The sequence below is a fragment of the Aptenodytes patagonicus genome, chromosome 5, assembly GCF_965638725.1.
Source record: "Aptenodytes patagonicus chromosome 5, bAptPat1.pri.cur, whole genome shotgun sequence".
Classification (NCBI taxonomy): Eukaryota; Metazoa; Chordata; class Aves; order Sphenisciformes; family Spheniscidae; genus Aptenodytes; species Aptenodytes patagonicus.
Window position 1 is genome coordinate 22,932,784 of NC_134953.1, and position 18,983 is coordinate 22,951,766.

Sequence of the window (18,983 nt, forward strand, 5' to 3'; positions counted from 1 at the left end):
TCAACGGGGCTCACGTTCTGAAGCCAGCAAATTGGACTTTTTTTCTTTTGCAAACATCCCGCCATTGAAGCTGTGGGTTCGTTAGCTTGACGCAGGCATTGGCTGCAGGCTCTGGCCCTCTCTGTTTATCTGATGGACAGAACATCTCGCCCTTGGCGGGGCCGGGATGCTGCTCTGGATCCTGGCCACTTGGTAGAGCTCATGGAAGTTGCTTTATTGACCCTTGCGCGTCACTGCTTTCCATGGGGACTGTTTATTTTATTTTATTTTTCCCGCCACTGGTGTATTACCCACTGGTGAAAATGGAAGCGGTCCATGTGTGTGCTTGTGTCCAAAACTGAGCCCTCTGGGTTTGGACCATTCCTGCTGGGCTCCCAGTGCGTGTCCAAGAGGAGAAGCAGCTTTGGCTGTGTTTTAGCCTAAGACTTCTTGGATGCTCTTTGGCAGGGGTGGGTAAGAGAAGGACTTTACTGAGAGCCCAAACTAAGGGTTTTAAAAGCAGAAAAGCAAAGCAGCAGTAAGATCTTCTGAAACTTCCATCTTGCACTTAGGCTGGTCAGCCTGGTGTGGGAGCACCCATGCTGAAAGTGTGGGCTCTTGTGAGATCGAGGTGGAGCAGGAGCAGCCATACCTTCTTGCTCTGTTTCTTCTAAGGGAATTTATTGCTAATAAAAACCAGCAGAACTGACAGTCCTGAAGGCTTCGTAATCCCTGCAATAATTACTGACTGGACGGGGTCTGATGTGAGCTTGCTCATGCTGCTGTGTCAGTGCCTCTCAGTCTGCCCTTGGGGCAGTCTCAGAGAAGCCCATGCATTTCTTGGCCTGTCTTAGGACAGCCGCTGACCTGAGCTCCTTCATGGGTTGTCATGGTTGTAGGAATATTCCAGGGTTGCTCATGACCATGGAGTGGTCATGGAAAAATGAGGGTGTCTGGTTTATTTTGGTGGGTAATGGCTTAGTGGCTGTTTCCTGACACGCCACCAGTTGAGCTGGCAGGTTCTTGTAAGCACTTTAGCTGTGGTAGTGGTAACTTCTCAGTCTCTGAAATGGTTGTGGAGTTTGAAACAGTCGTGTACCGTGAGGCACATGTCCTGTGAGGACGTTTTCCTTGGAAGAAGGGAAAAATACTTCACTAGCTGGCTGAAAAACCTGGGGAAGCTGGTAGTAGCTGCGACCCATCAGGAACCTTTTGCAAATTCATGTGCCCCTTTATGTGGCGGTGTTACAGACACAGTTGTCTAAGACAACTGATGGGCTTCTAAAGCTGTAGCAGTTGACTTGTTTAATAGTGCCATCCACAAATCTGAAATGTATCAAACTTCCCCTGAAGTTAAGCAGCTCTCAGTTGGCTTGGGTTTTGGGTTCATTTTCTGTGCACTTGGGTTGCATTTTTAAGCACTTTTTTGAAACCACAAAGGGTTAGAAAGTTACTTTAACATCATCTCAACTTTAAAATTTATGTTGTGGTCACCTATATTGAAGAGCAGGGATTTGATACAAGTGATCAAATATCTGGAGGCTTACAATTGAGTCGTAAGAGTTAGAAATGCTGCTTACGGTAGGCTAGTTCTGGTTTGTTTGGGTTTTATTTCTTATTTTTAAGAAGTGCTGAAACATTCTGGTCCACATTGCACAAATCCCAAATGTGAAGATGAATAAAAACAAGACTTCTTGGAACTTGAGGAACTCGTATGGGGCACAAATCCAGAGTATGGGTTTGTTTATTTGCATTCCAGTAGCTCAGAAATCTCAGGCCCTCCAAGCGATGGGAATCGGTAATGCATCCTCCTGCTGACTCCTGCTTCTGGTCACCTCGATGCCCAGGGTCTTGCAGCAAACAGGCCTTGCATGCTAGCAAATGTTTTGCATACGTAGGCAAATGTGATAGTGATGTGCTGAAAGCATGGAACCAGATCTCCTTCCTTCCTTCGTGGAGATTTAGATATGGCTTCCGTTGTTCGCCTGGGGTGGAGGGGGTTGTTTGTGTGTGGTTCTCCTTCAAGATTACTCAAAAAAAAAAAAAAAAAAAAAAAGGGATGGGTAAACATAATTATTTCTCTAGATATTTTCTAGGAATAGACCTGTTAGGTCAACCAGAGTCTAGGGCTAAATAGGATCTTCTGCAGTGGCCTGATCTATGCATACAGCTGCTTTTAGTTCTGGGAGGGGGCTGAAGGTATGTGGCGGTATGCATTTTTTCCAGCATGATATAGGGTTTTTAGAGATCATGTATTAAGCATTAGGCCTAATTGGTACAGTGTAGCACCATGCGGACAGAAAAGCTCGGGCTGAAATTATATTTATATGTACTGTGTGGAAGTGTATTTGGGCTAACTAATTTCTCTGCAGGGCTGCTTTTGGTCAGAATTGAGCACTTCTGATGCAGTGATTTGGGTACCAGCTTGAGACTTCACCTGTTTGGTGGAAGCCTTGAGCTCTCCTATGGGATCCGGCTGGGGTGCAATGGCACCTCCAGCAAGTTTAGCAAGAGGACACGCATGCCTGAGAGCAGAAGTTTTAGTCGATATTTGATGCTGGTTAAATCCGTGGGAACGTTCTGCTCCTTCTTGAAGTGTAGTTAAACTTTTTTTGCTTTTGAATCAACACCTCCTTACGCTGCAGACTCGCTGCCTCTGTATATTCAGCCTATCTGCCGATGCCAGTGACATAAAGAAGTTGTGGCTACCCCTGAGCGCCTGTGCAGCTGAGCCTGAGTGCACCGGGCTGTACTCTGTCTTGGACATCATCAACGGGAGAGCTTATTAAGTTTGGCCTTGTAATTGAATAAGTTACACTGTGCAAGTCCCTTAAGGGTTGTTCGACAGAAGATTTCTCTCCTGGTGATGATGAGCAAGAAGAAAATAATCCATGGTGACTTCCAGAAATGGTGAAAAGTAGAGAAAACAGATGCTAAGACCCAGCAGTACTGGGTCTTTCTGGGGTAGACCTCTGCCTTTAGGGCTCGTACAGCACTGGGGAAGCTGGAGGAGTTGACATGGTGCATTTGTTGAAAGAAGGCTGACAGATGATCCATTAAATAATGAGATCATATTCTTAACCCATGATACGTGTTTTCGCTCTCCTGAGACTGATAATCCACCTTCCCCCTCCCTTGTCCCATCCTCTCCATGGTTTTGGTATTTTGTCTGTGTGGGTTTTATTCTTCTAGATTTGCTACGCTTAATAAAATCAATGTAATACTGTCTTTGCAATCTACTTTATTTTCTTATTCCTGAACTGTAATGTGGTGGTATGAAATTGTAGTGTTCTGCACAGATTGTCTCCACAAACATGCAAAGTCGTCTTAATTTTTGTTTCAGTTCCTTACATAAGTTTTAATTTATATCGTTTTACCCATGTTACCTAAGATTTGTTATTTTTTTGCCTTTCTTTTCTGAACTCATTTTTCTTTCCCCATTTTTGTTTCCTCCATCCAGTATCTGCAGATGAAATGGCCACTGCTTGATGTTCAGGCAGGGAGCCTTCAGAGTAGACAAGCCCTCAAGGATGCTAGGTCTCCATCTCCAGCACACATTGTTGTAAGTAAACGCAGAAAGATGTTCTACCTTTGTTTAAAAAAAAAGAAAGAAAAAAAAAAGACAAAAAAGGCATTTGACATTAATGGCATTGGTTGTCATCAGTTTTCTTTTACACAAACCAAAAGAGAAATACTTCAAAACAAACAAAAACCTTAATGATCCCATGGTAAAAGGAGGGAATACATTTGCTATTGCTGGGCTGTTTATGAAATTATCATTCATGTGCCTTGTAGGAGAGCAGAGAGTTGAAAATGCTCTAAATTTACACACTGCAGAATTATTTAGTAGCAGTGAAGTCCAGTCAGGCTGGTTTACACATCTGACAATGTTGAACTGAAGAGAATGAAGAGACACTTTTGGAGAGCATTAAAAAAATAAAAACCAAGCCTGTACTATGACCTTTACTAAAAAAATCTTTTCTTACTGCAAAATCTTGAATGAAATTTTACCTGGGTGAAAGCTCAACAGAGCACATGTCCCTTTGTGTTGTGATGACTTCTCATTTAGCATGAAAAGTGTTAGCAAATGTTTACTACTTACCTGCAAAATTTAAAAATCTCTTTATAATAAGTAGTGTTGCTAAAAATGGCTTTTTTTTAAATTAACTTTTCAGTTCTCGGTTAAGTTTTCTTGCTTCTATTGTTAAAACAATGTTGAGTTTGAAATGTTCAATACAAATTTGCATGAGAGGGGTTTGGGGTTTTATTTTACTTTCTAAAATAGCATCCATAGAGGTCTAAAAGGAAACTGTTTGTTTATATGGTGTTATGCAAGAGGGGTGGTATGCACTGGCCCATCCTCACCCATAGCCAGTGTCAGTGCCAACTAATGTTAAAGAGCATCTTAGCTCTGAGCGTTCATCTGGGAAATTTACCTCTGGAGAAGATGGCATGCAGTAGGTTAGAATATTTCTTCTGAAATACTTTATCATCAAGTTTTACAGGATTTTTTTTTTTTTTTAAATTTTCTTATAACCAATGGATGACAAGGTGAATCCCAGGAAAAGAAACGTTGCTTGTTCTTTGTCTTCTGTTATACAGTCTAAAGCTGACGTAGCTGGTAGATCATCCAAGGCGCACATTTGTTTTGCTAGAAATCTAAAATCGTACTAAACATTTTTGAGGAGCTTCTTATTCTCTTGTTGTCTCTTTAACTTGAGAAATTTCAGCCCTTTGCTATGTCTTAGTTTTTTTATTTAAAAAGAAAAAAGGTTTCTTATCTTTTACAGTCCGTAGCTTCTAAACCGTCCCTCAGTACAGCAGAGAGTGATGGGCACAGGACTGGTATTTGCTTAGTTGATACCTAGCGCTGGTTGCTTCACTTTTTCAGATGACTTTGCTTTTCCTTCCTGTCCACTTGGGCTGCCACTGGAGGAAGAGATCAGAGGAAAAGTGTTTGGCTGGTTATTTAGAAATCTACAGCCATCAAATCCTGCTGTCATCTTATTCTTCATAAGAAATGAACCAGAGTAACTTCCTTATTTTAATTCTGATTTTACTGCCGTGCTGGAGGACCGGCACGGGGGACGGGAGTGTTCCTGGGGCTCTGGGGCCGGCACGGCAGAGCAGTGTCAGTCTTGTGGGAGGTGATAGCAAGGGAGCAGGAGGTTTCTCCTGGCTGGTTGCAGCCTGGGAGGGCAGGCTGACATTCATGGGTAGCTTTGCTGGGGATCACCTGTGCTTAGCAGTGCTGAGTATCTGCTGTCCCCAAAGCCTCCTGCCACGTAGGAGAGCGGGTGCTTGCCTTTAAAGGCCAGCTGGGGGGCTGGTTGGGATCCTGGGTCCCCCAGCCCTCTCCAGCCCCTCCACCCAGGTGTGGGTGAGGTGGAGGCGAGTGGACAACACACACACACACACAAAAAAGGGATCAAAAATCATGATCATTTTGGAAAATAAAGAGAAACCTGTTTCCAGGGAGGCTGAGGTTGATCTGCCTTCTATTTTGACCATTTATGGGGTTCTTATGGGTCTCTTTAAAAGCTGTTTCACTCTGCTATTCAATAAAAAGCATATTTACCATAGCAACCACTTAGGCTGTGAGGAACATATACTACCTCCGAGATGGAGGCCACCTTCCAAAAGAGCCACAGCTGGCATTTGTAATGTGATCTTTTGTGCTACTTACAATGTTGGAGGGAGAGAAGGAGGAGGGAGTGAGGGGGGGAAGCAGTGGGGTTTTTGGGAGGGGGGTGGTTCTGCAAGGTTTAATGTTTATTTCTAGCAGCGAACTGTTTTGCCTTGTTCTGTTAAAATAAATAAATAAGGGGCAGCTTTTCCCACCCTTTTTCCTGGCATCCGCCCCAAGCCACATTCATTCTATGGAGTAAAATTGGTCTTATTTTTGGTAAATAAAGTTAGAGCGGGTAATGGCATTCAGGGGAGATGAAGTGGCTGCAGATGCCGGTTGGCCTGGGATGTGTCAGGCTTATCTGGTGTCCCCGTTCGTCACTGCTGTGCCTGCACCTGGGACCTGGCTGCTCTTGCAGCAGGCTCTACACCCATTTCTGCATACGTGAAAACGCGATTAATCTTTTTATGGAACAATGAGGGGTGTTTCATGGACATGCTGACGTTTCTGTGCAAGTGTAATGTATAGGGATAGACACTGATTCTCCACACACATTGCTGTGTCTTGTCTACCCGCCAAGTGTACCTATGCCAGTTTTTCATCTTGAAATCAGTCGTGCTGCCCTGAAGATCTGTCTGAAAATGCTAACACCTGCAAATAATTTCTTATCTTTGTCCTATCTCTGAAATCAGGATTTGAGGCTAATCTTTATAGCTGGGTTACAAAGAGAGGAGCATGTGGGGGTTGTTTTTTACCCCCCCTTCTTCTTTTTTTTTTTTTTCCTTTTCCTTTTTTTTTTTCTTTTTTCTCCCCCCCCCCCCCCCTTTTCCTTTCCTTTTTCTTTTTTAATGTTCTTGCTTCTCAGTGCTTGGCTGTGACTACCATGAGTTCTGTGTCAGGGCTGCAGCCTTTAAGTCCAGCTCTGATGAAACTCCCCTTGGCTTCAGTGTGAGTTTTTAGCTTAATGACTGAAGGCTGCAGAACATGGCCGTCTCTAATGTCTTAAGTAAAGTCTGTACTATTTGTCAGCCATCCTCCTTTCAGATTTGTTTAGGAACATTAAGTTAAGACTACAAAAATCGAAGCAAAAGACCAGCATGAATAATTTGGCTGGATTGCCCCCAGTGCTGAGGGCTGGGTTAATACTGCTTTTCATGGTGCTTGAGAGAGTCTCCAAGGCCCGTAATGAGAAATAGAATATTAAACTGAAATTATGTTCAGCATGTCTTGAGGAAGGTACAGCATGAGGCTCCATTTAAGACCAATGCATTTATTTGCATTTAGGTGCTTCACTCGTCTTGTAAGACTCTTGCATCTTGCTCTGGCACAGTCATGCTGCTTATCTGTGTCCAAAGGTGAAAGAAAACTGGGGGAAAAATCGTTTTAATAGTACGCTATTAAGCTTGCTAGGTCAAAATTTTGAATTCAGCCTGTGGATAGTACTATTATGAGGCTGGGATTTTTTAAAGGATTTTTATGGTTATTTCCCTCTTTTTTCCTGACCTTTGATTTCATTGAAGGTATTAAGACTTTGTAAAACAGTTCTAGCAGGAAGTTTTTGGGTGCAAAGCAGACCCCAGCTGGGTGCCTTAGATGCTCCTCTAAGCGAGTAGGATGGTAGTTGTCCTGAAATCCCATGTTCAACAGGCACCTGGTCTGCTCCACGCATGGGCCGCCAGCATGGTGGTAAGGATGAGATCTGGGTGCCCTAGGTGTGGGATTCTCACATGAAAATTTTCTGTTGCGGTGTGGACAGGCAAGTGAAAATGAGCATGGTATGTCTGCACAAGGATCTCCAAAATCTACTCACTGCAGAAAGCAAGCTCCTTTAAAACCTTTTTTATCTATGCATGCATTCCTACAACCTTAAGGAGAAAAACAGTGCTGTTCTTCCCTGTTCTCTGCAACGTAAATACTCTGACTCAGCCATACCCTGTTTTGGGCAGGAGTATGGGTGAAAGACTGGTCCCAGGTTCCTGCCTCCTGCTGTCTCGGCTGTACAGAAACTGGCTTTTAGCGTCCTTTGTACCAGGCAAAAACATTCAGAACCCAAAATGGTGGTGGTTTGATACAGTATATTTCTTACAAAACAGTTAAAGGTTTAAAAAATTCCTGCATTTTCTTCTGCAGGGAGGCCTTTTGAAGTAAATGTAAATGTTACCTTGGGGGAGGACTTCTAGTACTATTTGGCCTGGGTTTTCTAATACGTAATGAACACAGCTATAAAGTAGACTGAATCCCCAAGAACAAAGAATCACTGTGCAGTAGTGTATCTGATCCCCCCCCCTTTTTTTTTTGCTTAAGGAGGTAAAAATGTGTTTTCAAAACATAATATGACAAGCAAAACTGAAGGCAAAACCATCTGAAATGTATTGTCTGTTCTCAGCCTCTTGGATGTGCGTGGACAGCGGGTGTCTGGGACCGCTGGGTGGTTTGGAGGGATCAGGAGTTGTTTCCCAGAGTGGTTAGAGTTGAAGCTGTGCAGCCTGCCCTGCCTGGTCCCTAATTTCTTTGTCTTGTGTGGTTTCACTTACGTACTTTGAAAGAAAAGACAAATACCTACAAGTAATCATGAGGTTTATCTTAGCTAGATTGTAAAATTCATCTACAGTGTCCCTTCAAACAGGCCAGAAGTGGGGTGCATCTAGACATATGTGCGGTCCTTTATGTATGGAGCCATCTGGAAGTATGATCTTGCAACTTCCACTCGCAGTGCCGCAAGAGGGCTTTTAAAGTTCTTGCTTTGTGTCTTTAATATTTTGCTGTAGAGAGATTGTTCTTCCTCTGCAGTAACCTCTTGAGATGTTCTTGGATTTCAGGCTGCGTGTGCCCATGATGGGACACCCTCTTCCCTGGAGATCTGCAGGGCAATCCTCTGAGTATGCAGACTCTGTTGAGAGCTGCAGGAACGTGGTGGTGTTGTGAGGGGAAGGAGTTGGGCATCATTCATGTCAGTGCCTGGTGTTGAGAGGGGCACGTGCATGGGGAGGAGGAGAGGGCTGTGTGTCTGAGCTGTACTGGTACCCTAACAGTCCCGGATGGCAGGTAGGTCACGCCTTGGTGCATGGACCCAACACACAGATCCCTGAGACTCACACTGCAGAAATATCCGTGCAGACTTAATTGGAAAGCTTCTTTAGTGACTCTCTCCTTTCTAAATGCTCTATACTTTATTTGGCTGATTGCTCTGGCCGTTGTAAAGTAAACAAAATTTTTCATTAATACATGCCCAAAAGTGTGCAAACATCTTGTCCTGAATTTTCGGAGCTGCATGGAATTAAGCCTCAGAACAAATTAAACTTGCTGAGAATTTTGTGGCTAAATCTTTCACCACTAATTCCTTTTGATTTTTCGTTGGGAAGGGTTGTCTTTAAAAAAATCTGTGTTCAAACCTGAATGTTTAGGGCTAAGTATAGAATTCATCTACCAGCAGTCCCATAAAATTATTTTGGATGGATTCCTATCAAACACACACATTGTATTCAATACCCACTAAATATGAATGGGAACCCTAGTGCTTGGTTTGCGTAGAGCACAGAAGAAATGTGAACTCCTAAAAAGTAATTCACTTGGTAATTTTTTATGTTTGCAAAATAGTTCAGACTTCAGGGGACTGCTTCATGCAGTTGTGTTTACTCTGTGGCACAATGTCTGTTCTCTACAGACCTTATTTGGGTACTGGAGGTAACCTCCCTGCTTTAACATCGAGACTGGGGAAATGTGCAGGCTTGTACCTCTTACTGTGAAGTGAGCAGGAATGTAATGCTCCTGCAAACATCAGTCAGCACTAAAGCACCTTCAGAAGACACCTTGGGGCTGGCTTGGCAGCTGGAATGAATTGTCACTCGTGGTTGTAGTCAGGAGGTCTTCAGAGTTCTTGGAGCTACTCGCAGTATTTGGATGTTGGGATATTTTAGCTGTGAATAAATGCTGTAAAATGTATAGTACTGCCAATCCCAATTGTTCTAGGATCATGAGTCAGGCCTCAAAAGATCATGAGGATTGGTGGTTTGGGGGTTTTTTTTTGTAGTGTTTTTGTTTGTTTTCTGTTTCTTAAATAATACATTTTGTTTTCTCTTTATTTGTTCTCTGGTTCCTGAGCCTGTAGGGTATACTCCGCTCATTCTCAAACTTTTCTCTACAGCAGTTCAGGAGCTTGCTGTGTGCTGTAAGAGGAGGCTGAGGTTCTTCCCTAAACACTTGACTTCAAGACTACCACACTTTAAGAAAAATAGCAAGTATTGCTAGACTGGCTATAAAATCATAGGAATTGGTAACACTAAGCATTGCTCCAGGAGAAGGCAGCTGAGTAGGAGTGTTACGATATGCTCGGCACAATCTGTTGAGCATCTGTTTCTTGTGAATTACCTGGCTGGACTTTGGGAGAACCTGGTCCTCGGTGCCTGTGAGGGCTCTGGTTCATGGGTACCAGGGTGGCTTGCCTTGAGATGGCTGCAGTGTTCCCTGCTCCTAGACAGCACCAGGCTTCTCTAATGTTACCGGAGACAGCTCAGCAAGGTCCTCCTGAAGCAGCAGGTTTATAGCCCAGGGTATTGTGGTGAACCAGCATCAGTTTTGATTTCCTGGAGGGGTTGTGCTGCAGCTCCTGCTCCTGAGCTAGAGCCCTGAGATTGGCATTTTGGTTTGTCGTGGCACATCAAAATATATCTGGTATATCTCTCTCTGACATATCTAAGTATTGAAATTCTCTGGGTGAGGGGGAAGTAAGACGAAAGCTTGCTCATCAGAGATCCTTAAGAAGGGTGTAACTATGCTGCCTTCAGTGTGGTTGGAAGCGCATCTACTGCAGGCTTCCCTCTTGTATCTTTTGTTTATAAAATACCCACTATGTCCCAAATGTGACACAAATACGAGTGCCTTAATTTTTGGCCCTTTCTGACCAGCTAGTTTGGGATACTGTAAAACTGCAGAGAGCAGCATTTCAAGGTAGAAACCTACACCGGGAAGATGGTTTAGGAGAGAGTATTTTAGCACAGAGGAGCCCAAGCTGTGTTTTGGATTCAGTCACACGGCAGTTTGTTATGCTGGAGCATGCATGTTAAATTGACTTCTAGGGACTTGCGTGGGCCTAAAATTAAATATCGGCAAGCCATCAGCTCTCCTGCAGAAGAGCGGTTGTGCCGAGAGGAATGGAGAGAGTGCAGACGGTCCGTCCCCAAAGCCCGGGGCGTGCACAAGGACTGCAGCAGCAGCCGTCCACAGCGGCTCGGCCTTGGCAGCGGGCGAAGAGCCGCAGCAGCGCCGGGTGATGCTGTAGAGCCAGATGGGTGAGCCTGTCAGATCAAAGATGATGTGTACCGAGGGTAGCAGACTTGGCAGGGCCACTCGCCGCAGGTCCTTTTCCCTGCGCGCCCTGTCTGCAGCTGAAGTTTGCGGCTGGATTCAATCTGGAGCTTAAAGAAGTAGGTATTGAATAATGCAGCCTGGTTTGGAGCCAGGACCCGTGCCGACTGGAGCAGGAGCAGCTATCGTGCACAGAGCAGAAGATTTAATGGGTATGATACGGCCCTGGCACTGTTTTTGCCCAGATTTCTAGAAGCGCAGTCTTCCCTTTCCAGTATGGCTTTGGGCTTGTTGACGCAGAGCGGAAAAGCCCAAATATGCAGTCAAAGTAGCTGTCTCAGGATAACTATTCCTCATTATATCTCCATACGGCCACTCTTATTCAGCAGTAAGAGGTCCTTTGTGTGGTTTAGCTTAATCCGCTTTGGAAACGGATTAAGCTAAATCTCACAAAGAAACTCTTAGTGCTGAATAACAGTGTCCACATGGAGAGATAATTCGAAATAGTTGTTCTGCATTTTTCAATTCACACTTGAGTCCTTGCACAAAAACTTCCCCGTGCAGATGAGCCCACTTGAATAGGAACCTCCTATTTTCTGTTTAAACAAGGTCTGTGTACTGTGTCCAGGTGCTGTAGTAAAGAAAACAGCACGTATTTATCATTAAAAAGAAAGGAAGGAAGCTGGCATTGCTGGGCTCAGGACCATTTGTTTGCCAAGTTGCTCAAGCCCAGGATTATTGCTCTTCTCACCAGTTCATGCGGTTTGGGATTAGATTATTCATGGGATACTTCACTTTCTGGACTGTATAGGCATCTGTACTCTTTCCTATGGAAGAAACTGGAGCTGCCTAGTAAGCTACTGCATAAAGATAAGGAAGGATGCTTTCTCCTCTGTCCTATGCATACCTATTTGGCAAGGGGCATTTTGGAAAGCCTTTGGAGAGTTAGAGATCTTGCAAATAACAAGGAGTGACACCTTAATAAAACAATCTCCCACCCCTAATCTCTCCCCAAGCAATGTTCTGTGCCTAATTTCACAAAACTAAGCTAGAAGTTTTTGTCAAACAGACTTTGCTTTGAATCTGCAGTGGGCTGGTTGCAGGGGTCTGGTTCCAGGGGGCCTTGCCTGGTGAGCAAAATCATTCAGCACTTTCCCGAGATGGGAAAAAATTGCTCACTCCTCTGTTTTACCAGTGCGGCCAGAAAGATGTTAAGTAACTTTCCCAAGGTGAGTTTGAGAAACTGATGATTTCCACATCTGCATTTTAGAGCAAAAAGACCCTGCAGCCCCACAGGAAAAATGAAAAAAAGAAACTGAAGTAGTTTTTGAAATCTAAACCTAAAATCCTAACCAAATTACTTTTGGTGCTATTAAGACCCTGCGTATCCATGAGTGCTTGTGTCAGATGTGTACCTTAGGTCTCATCTCTTGGAATTAGGAAGTTTGGGGGAGCTGAATCAGTCCTTCCTCTACCCCAGCAAGCAGTAGCTCTGCAGCCAGGCTCACCTGTGCAGGAATGATATATACGTAATGAGGGATAGGCTGGTAGGGGGTCCTGGGCATGCATGGTTTGAACACATATGTGTGTGTATACAAGAAGAAGGGTGCTGCTTTCTGACTAGCCTCCCTGATGGAAATGAGAAGTAACCAAATCTTTGGGTTTGGGTGGTGGTGTGTTTTGTTTTGGTTTGGTTTTTTTCAGCCCTACCCCTCTACCTTCTTCTTGGTGCAAATTTAGGGACCTGATGGTGTCCCTGGGCCTTGCAGTGCTAGCCTGCAGGAAGAGGTGGGTCTGTGCTAGTTTCCTAGGAGAGGCGAGTGGTTCTCTAACACGCATTTTTCCTGTTGGCAAGACTCAAAGACTTCTTGACTACTATTACTGTGGAAACTAGCTTCCCCTTCCCCTTCCTTTTTACTTTTTAGGCCTTGATTCAAGAAATCATTAAACGTGAGCTGATGTCCATCCATGTTCAGGACAACACTTAAGTGTGCACTCAAAGTATTGTGTTGTATAGTGATGCTTTTCTGACTTGGGGCGCTGGAATTGAGCATTTATATGATATAAAGCCCCGTCCTGAGAGATGGTCGTGGCTTCTGCCTGTGCCCCAGCTAGCAAGTACTGAGAAAGGAAAGGGAGGGAGAGAGGGAATAGCGTGTCCCAAGCTCTTCTCCCCTGGAGCTTGTCCTAGTGCTGACGTATTTCTTCCCAGGGCTAAGGCTGTAGTAGAAGGAGACACCCTGAAGGAGGGTTTTAGTCTCTTGTTGCTCATCTGCCCACTGGGAAATGCATGAAATCTCCGTGGTCTCCTCCCCTGGCTGGAAGGATAGTGTTGGAGAGGAAAGACAAATCAACAAAATTTTGCCTCGTTGCATGCCTGCAGAGCTCTGCGATGTCAGTATTGCGTGTTACGGGGATGTGACTGCCCTGTAATAAGGAAATGGTATTTTATGGAGGAAAGCAGAGTGAAGGGACCTGAAAGCCTCCCAGACATTCTTAGTGTGCATTTATGGCTGTGAATGCTTTTCCTGCCAAGCAGCTGCATGGAAGCAGTATCATTAGAAAACCCCAAATGGTTGCAGCGCACAGTTTTCCCTGGCGGCAGAACTTCTGTTGCTGCATGTTGGGCATGTCTACATGGTTAATTAATATGAAGCAAGCAAGGGTTTGAATTGCTAAAGCCATAGCTGCTCCATGTTGACTCCCCATCTCGATGCTTTTCAGGCATGCCGAGCTCTTTGGAGGGAAGTCGTTTACTGGACATGAAGTAACCTGCTCCTCGTTAAAGAGCTCTGATGGCCAGGACAGGTTACCTTGGGATAAGCTCTGGTGTGAATCTGAGGCATGCCAGTTGCTCCACAATTGCTGCCTGAGGGGTAAACGTGAGGTAGCAGATGCCATTTGGATTGAAGGTGAAGTTTGCTCGCGTCTGTGTCCAGAGCTGAGTGTGTGGCCGGGCAGTTACAGAGGTGCTGCAAGACCTCGGTGAAGCTCGCCCTGCAGTAACTTGTTCTGCTTGTCATGCCTGGAGCATGTCCAGGGAGCGTCTGCTCACACCGTAGATGAACTGTTAAGCTCCGTTCCTGCGTAGGCAATCATTTGGCCACCTCAGATCGCTGCGCTGAGGAATCTGTGGGATGAGTAAATGGTGAGAAAATGTGAGGGAGCAACCCCAGCACTGGTGGGAGAAGAGAATGGCCAAAGAGTTGGCGCTCTGTTTGCCTTCTGGCCAGCTCGGCTGCTCCTTGCCTGGGCATCAAGCCGGGCTCATGCCTCTTGCATTAAAGCATCATCCTGCTCCTGTTTGCTGGTGGTCGGGATCGGGTGCCTTAGTCTGGGGTTGGAAAATTAGGGACCCTTCTCTTCCCAAGTGCCATCCAAGCCTGATGGTGACGTCTCCCTGCGGACACTGTTTCACTGCTGTGATTGTGCAGCGAGCAGGTCAAAGCGCTTGGTGCAAATGAAAGAAAATTTCATTATCACTTTATTGTCACCTGTATTTAAGAGGATCTAATAGGCAAGCTACTCTCAGAAAAGTGGGTTGTTGTCCCTGCCCCGAAGAGCTCTGGTCCAGGAGAGATGGGGTCTGTGCAGTGCAAGGCACAGCAGCGGTTCAGTTGCTGTACGCGTGTGGTGTGAGGGGGCACTGTATGCTCATGTCCCTTTCCCGGAAAGGTAATGTGTTCTGCGTATCAGATCATGGCAAAGCTGGGAGTGATGTACAGCTCCCCTGACTCCGAGTTCACAGTCTGAACTGGTAGGCTAGCCTGTCTTTGACATGCGTATTTAATGCTGTAGTTGTCTTTGCATATTTTGTTGGAGGGGACTAAAGGCAAAAAAAATACAGTTGCTTACCTGTCCTTCAGCACAGGTGGGCTTTGCACTTTTTCCCTTGGACATCTGTGAGACGTTTAAAAGAGCATCATGGGTTCCTGACATCAAAGAGTTAATAGCAGTGAGTGTGGTACAATAGCTTATTAGGACTTAAACATGGGCTGCAAACTCAGAAATCTTGATAATTTTGGTCTATAAGGACACTGAACTTTCAACCCTAGTTCAGCAATAATAAATGCCTGTTAAGTAAGTCTTCCTTTTATGAAGAGAGGGTGGATGGATGCATTTCAATGGGCTTTAAAAGTATTGCTACTCGTTTCAGCGTCTGCTGGCCGAATGCGTCCGGGCATGGGAAGGCGTTTCAAGATCTGCACAAAAAGCACTTTGAAGTATAACCTTTGTGAGCATCTTAGCTGAACCTGACTGCGGTTGGAAGCAGCACTTTATTTATTTATTTATTTATTTGTAAGTCCTTTTCTTTTAAAGTTGCTTTAAAAAAAAAAAAACCCACACAAAAATAAACCTGTGAGCAATTAAATGAAAATGCAGTTTTGAAACTTTGACCCAAAATGAAAGGTGACAGTGTATGTTCGACTTTTGCGTGGATGTTTTCATAACCAAATATATCGGTGCTGATTTTTGAAAGCATGGGAAGGTGAAGCTGCGCTCCGGGATGGAGTTCAGGCAGTTGCTCGGGCTGACAGCCCTGCCACCCTGGAGAAGAGGGGCTCGGGCACGTAGCCATCCTCAAGCCCATGCTGGCCCTGCTCGTAGGAATCGCACTGAGGAACTAAAAACTTTTTAACAGCCCTTTTGTCTACCTATAAAAGGATCCTGCAGACGTTATGGGGACTAAGATTCGAAACAAATCACAAGTGACTGCAAGTCGCAACTTTATAAGTTGCAGTCTTCCTTGCCTTGAGTTTGCAGGTCTGGATCCAGGCGGGCTTCTGCTGAGGTCCGCTGTGAGACTCAAAGTAGCGCGCGTGTATGTGTGTGTGTGTGTGTTTTACCTCGCCTCTCGGAGAGCACGAGAGAGACCTCCGTGAAGAGAGTGACAGGGTTTGATATAAACCAGCAGGACTGCATTGCTGCCATTATTCGACAGTAAACCCTTTCACAATGCCATATGCTGTGCATTCCAGCGCAGCGGCGGAGGGTGTGATATAGTTAAAGCACACTCGGCAAACAGGAAACGCTGGTGACCGCTGTGTGTGCTTTTCATGGAGATAAAGTATTGAGAGCGTAACGAAAAAAAAAAAAAGTGCTGGGAATGGGGGGGAGAGGACGGCAGGGGTGAAGGAGAGGGATATATTTTGGGCCTGACGCTCCGGTCATTATGAAAACGCAGGCAGGAAATGCAGCTACGGAGCAGCCGAGAAAATGCCGCTTTGCTCCAAGATGTTTGTTTTACTCCATTGCATGTATTTTCTAGTTTGCTGCTGGGTATCGGGAGTGGGTGTGGTTTTTTCTTTTTTTTTTTTTTAATGTTCTTTTTGAAGTTCCTGCCGCTCTGGCTTAGTATTCAACTCCCTTCCCCTCTACCCTACCCCAGTTAATAATCAAAGGCTATTTTGAGGGACTAGAGTACAGTAATACATATTTCATACCCCAGCAAAATGCGAACATTGGTATTTAACCTAAGTGTAGTTACTTTCCTGGCAATCACTCTTCAAAAGGCATTGCAAAGCCTCCTCAGAGTTAGGCAGTTGCTATTGCAGGGCAGCGAGAAAGGCAGGGGGATGGGACCAACAGGTCCTTGGATGGGGAGAGCTCTGAATCATAAACACACCATAGCTTTAATAAAATAAATGAAGTGGAGCCTTTTCAGCCGAGGGCAGACTGCATTGGGGCAAGCCGGGCTTTTAACGTTGGGAGTGAAAATTGACAGGCTGAGAACTGGGACATAAACAAAAATGTCAGTCCCTGGGAGTCTTGTTCACTGGACAATGTCTCAATTGTTTCCGTGATTTTTCGCAGGCAGCAGGGGATAGTGGGAGATTTAACTCTTTACCAGCCACGCAGGCGCTGGAGGGGCTCGCAGAATGAAGAAGTGGTAGAAAAGAGCATTTTTTTGTTTGGAAACGATTAAGCATGTCAGTGGGTGATAAGGAAAGGTCACACTGTTCTCCGCATACTTGTCTGCTGTTCAAGTTTGTCTTTACGCTTCTTTAATTTTGTTTAGGTTTTGCTGCTTGCCTGGAAAACCGTTTTTTAATTTTTTTTTCCTTTTTATCAGGAAAAGTGAGATTATGGGGCAGACTGGTAGGTATGTAAGAAGGGGGGAAAGTATGTTTGGGGGTTACATTTTAATTTTTATTAGTATTTCTTCATTAAATGGCTGACAGGCAAGCTTGGATATTTTAGGACTGTCTAGGTTATTTGGAACAGGCTGAAATGTGAGATAGGGAATGCCCTTTATTTTATTAACCGCCTTACAATTTTACTTAAGTCTCAAAAAAAAAAAAAAAGGCATCTTCAGAGAAGGCAGAGGAGAGACAAAGAACTTAGTTGTCTCATCATACTTTTGCTTTATTTATTATAAAAACAAACATTGAAACCTGTTGCATACCAGCCCTACGTGGGCAAGGTTCAGAAAGCTGTAACTGGTAATTCTTTACTCATCAGATTTTGAATGTATGTTTTGTTGTGGGTGGGGGGGAGGAGGGTGAGACGGCAAACCGAAGTTGCTTCTTCAGGGCGCAAAAGCTGTTGAGGTTTATTTGCAGGAAGATAAATCTGTTTTAATAAAACGTGGGTCTTGCCTCAGTTGAGTGAAGTTGAAACATTTTGCAGGCTGGAAGCCAACTCGCTTGGTGTGCAGCAGCCCGGTATTAAAGGTCTGGGATGTGCTGAGGTTGCTTTAACTTAATTTATGGAATAATAATGTATCCCATTTTTGTATCCACGCATCCTCTGGCTGCTTTGTGTTCGGATGCATGTTCGCAGCCCCGCACTTTCTCCTTCTTTCAAATTTCTCCTTCCCCTGCCCCCCATCCCCTGCCTGCACGCAGCCATCCCTGCCTGCTGCTCGCTGGCAGGCAGGAGGCTGGGAGCAGCCGAGGGCTCTCCGCCGCCTTCCTGCCGGGCAGGAAATTGCCTCATCCGTGAATGCTGCAAACTGTAATACAGCAAAACTTGTGCTCATGGGCAGGCTTCTCCCCGAATTCCTGGTTGGGAGATAGACTCTCCTGTGTAATAAGATGGGGAAAGTAAGCTGTTGCTCTCCAGATGCTTCCCTGTGTGTTTCACACTGATGGGAGAGAGGGAAGAGGGTAAAAATAACTGTAGCGTCCTCTTTGAAAAAGGCTGTCTCCAAAGACCAGAGCAGGGAGGGTGAGTTGCTGCCCCTCTCAGAGTCTGGCCAGGCCTGGAGATGCTGGGCACTGAAGCACACGCCAGATCCTCCATGGAAAATCTGGCTCCGTATGTGTTCTGAATTGATACTGGTTTCAGAGACTTAGAAAACAAAAGTTGTTGACATGTCGGAGCAGTTGGTTCCCTGGGTAAGTATCCTGAGTAGAGCTGGATTTAATAATTTCTAATTAATCATTCGTGCAGCGAAATGAATTGCTCTTCCTGTTAGTTAAGGTTCACTGAAGAGATCGTGATTTTTCTTGAAACTTTGTTTGTTACTCATGCACTAGTCTCAGCGTTTTGCCTTGGAGATCATCCACGAGCCATTCCTCAGAGCTGGTTGGTGTTGGAGCTCCTCTGAGCAGAGATGGGGAACATGACTGAGCAGCAAATGATACTCTTTAGTTAATAAAAGTTTATTTTCCATGAAGATTCTCCAGTACTTGCATAAAATTCACCATCTTGGCAAGCGTCCTTACCACTGAATTAATTTGCTGGTGTAGTCACAGAAAGCGGTTAGATTGTCAGTTAATGAATTTCTCTTATTTGTTACAGAACACAGTGTAAAGCTAATCTAGCTCAGGTTGCCCTGGTTTTGTGTGTTATATAAACACAGAAGGAAAGAAATCAGTGTTAGTATTGCGAAGTGTTTTCTTAAGACTGTTTTGAAATTCCCACCCCTTTCTAGTCATGAATAACAGTCAAATTTGATTTGAAAATAAACTCATTACTGATAATAACAGCCTACAAGAGATCTCTGCTTCCCTGCTCCTCCTCATCTCCTAGAGAGGCTTAACTGCTGTTCCAGGTGAAACAACGCTATTTTTAGTGCCATTGTAGAACACGTTCATGAGATGTCCACTATACAGCCGTACAGCCC

The 18,983-nt window shown here is 44.7% G+C and overlaps 1 protein-coding gene across 23 annotated transcripts in view; it reads left to right on the plus strand.

Annotated features, from left to right (window-relative positions):
• Positions 1-18,983, plus strand: part of TCF7L2 (transcription factor 7 like 2) — a 181,099-nt gene that overhangs the window by 60,648 nt on the left and 101,468 nt on the right. For all 23 annotated transcript variants that reach the window (XM_076339026.1, XM_076339028.1, XM_076339023.1 and 20 more), the window contains exon 4: positions 3,440-3,541. In XM_076339026.1, the coding sequence (XP_076195141.1) occupies positions 3,440-3,541 (102 nt within the window). The remainder of the gene's footprint in view (positions 1-3,439; positions 3,542-18,983) is intronic.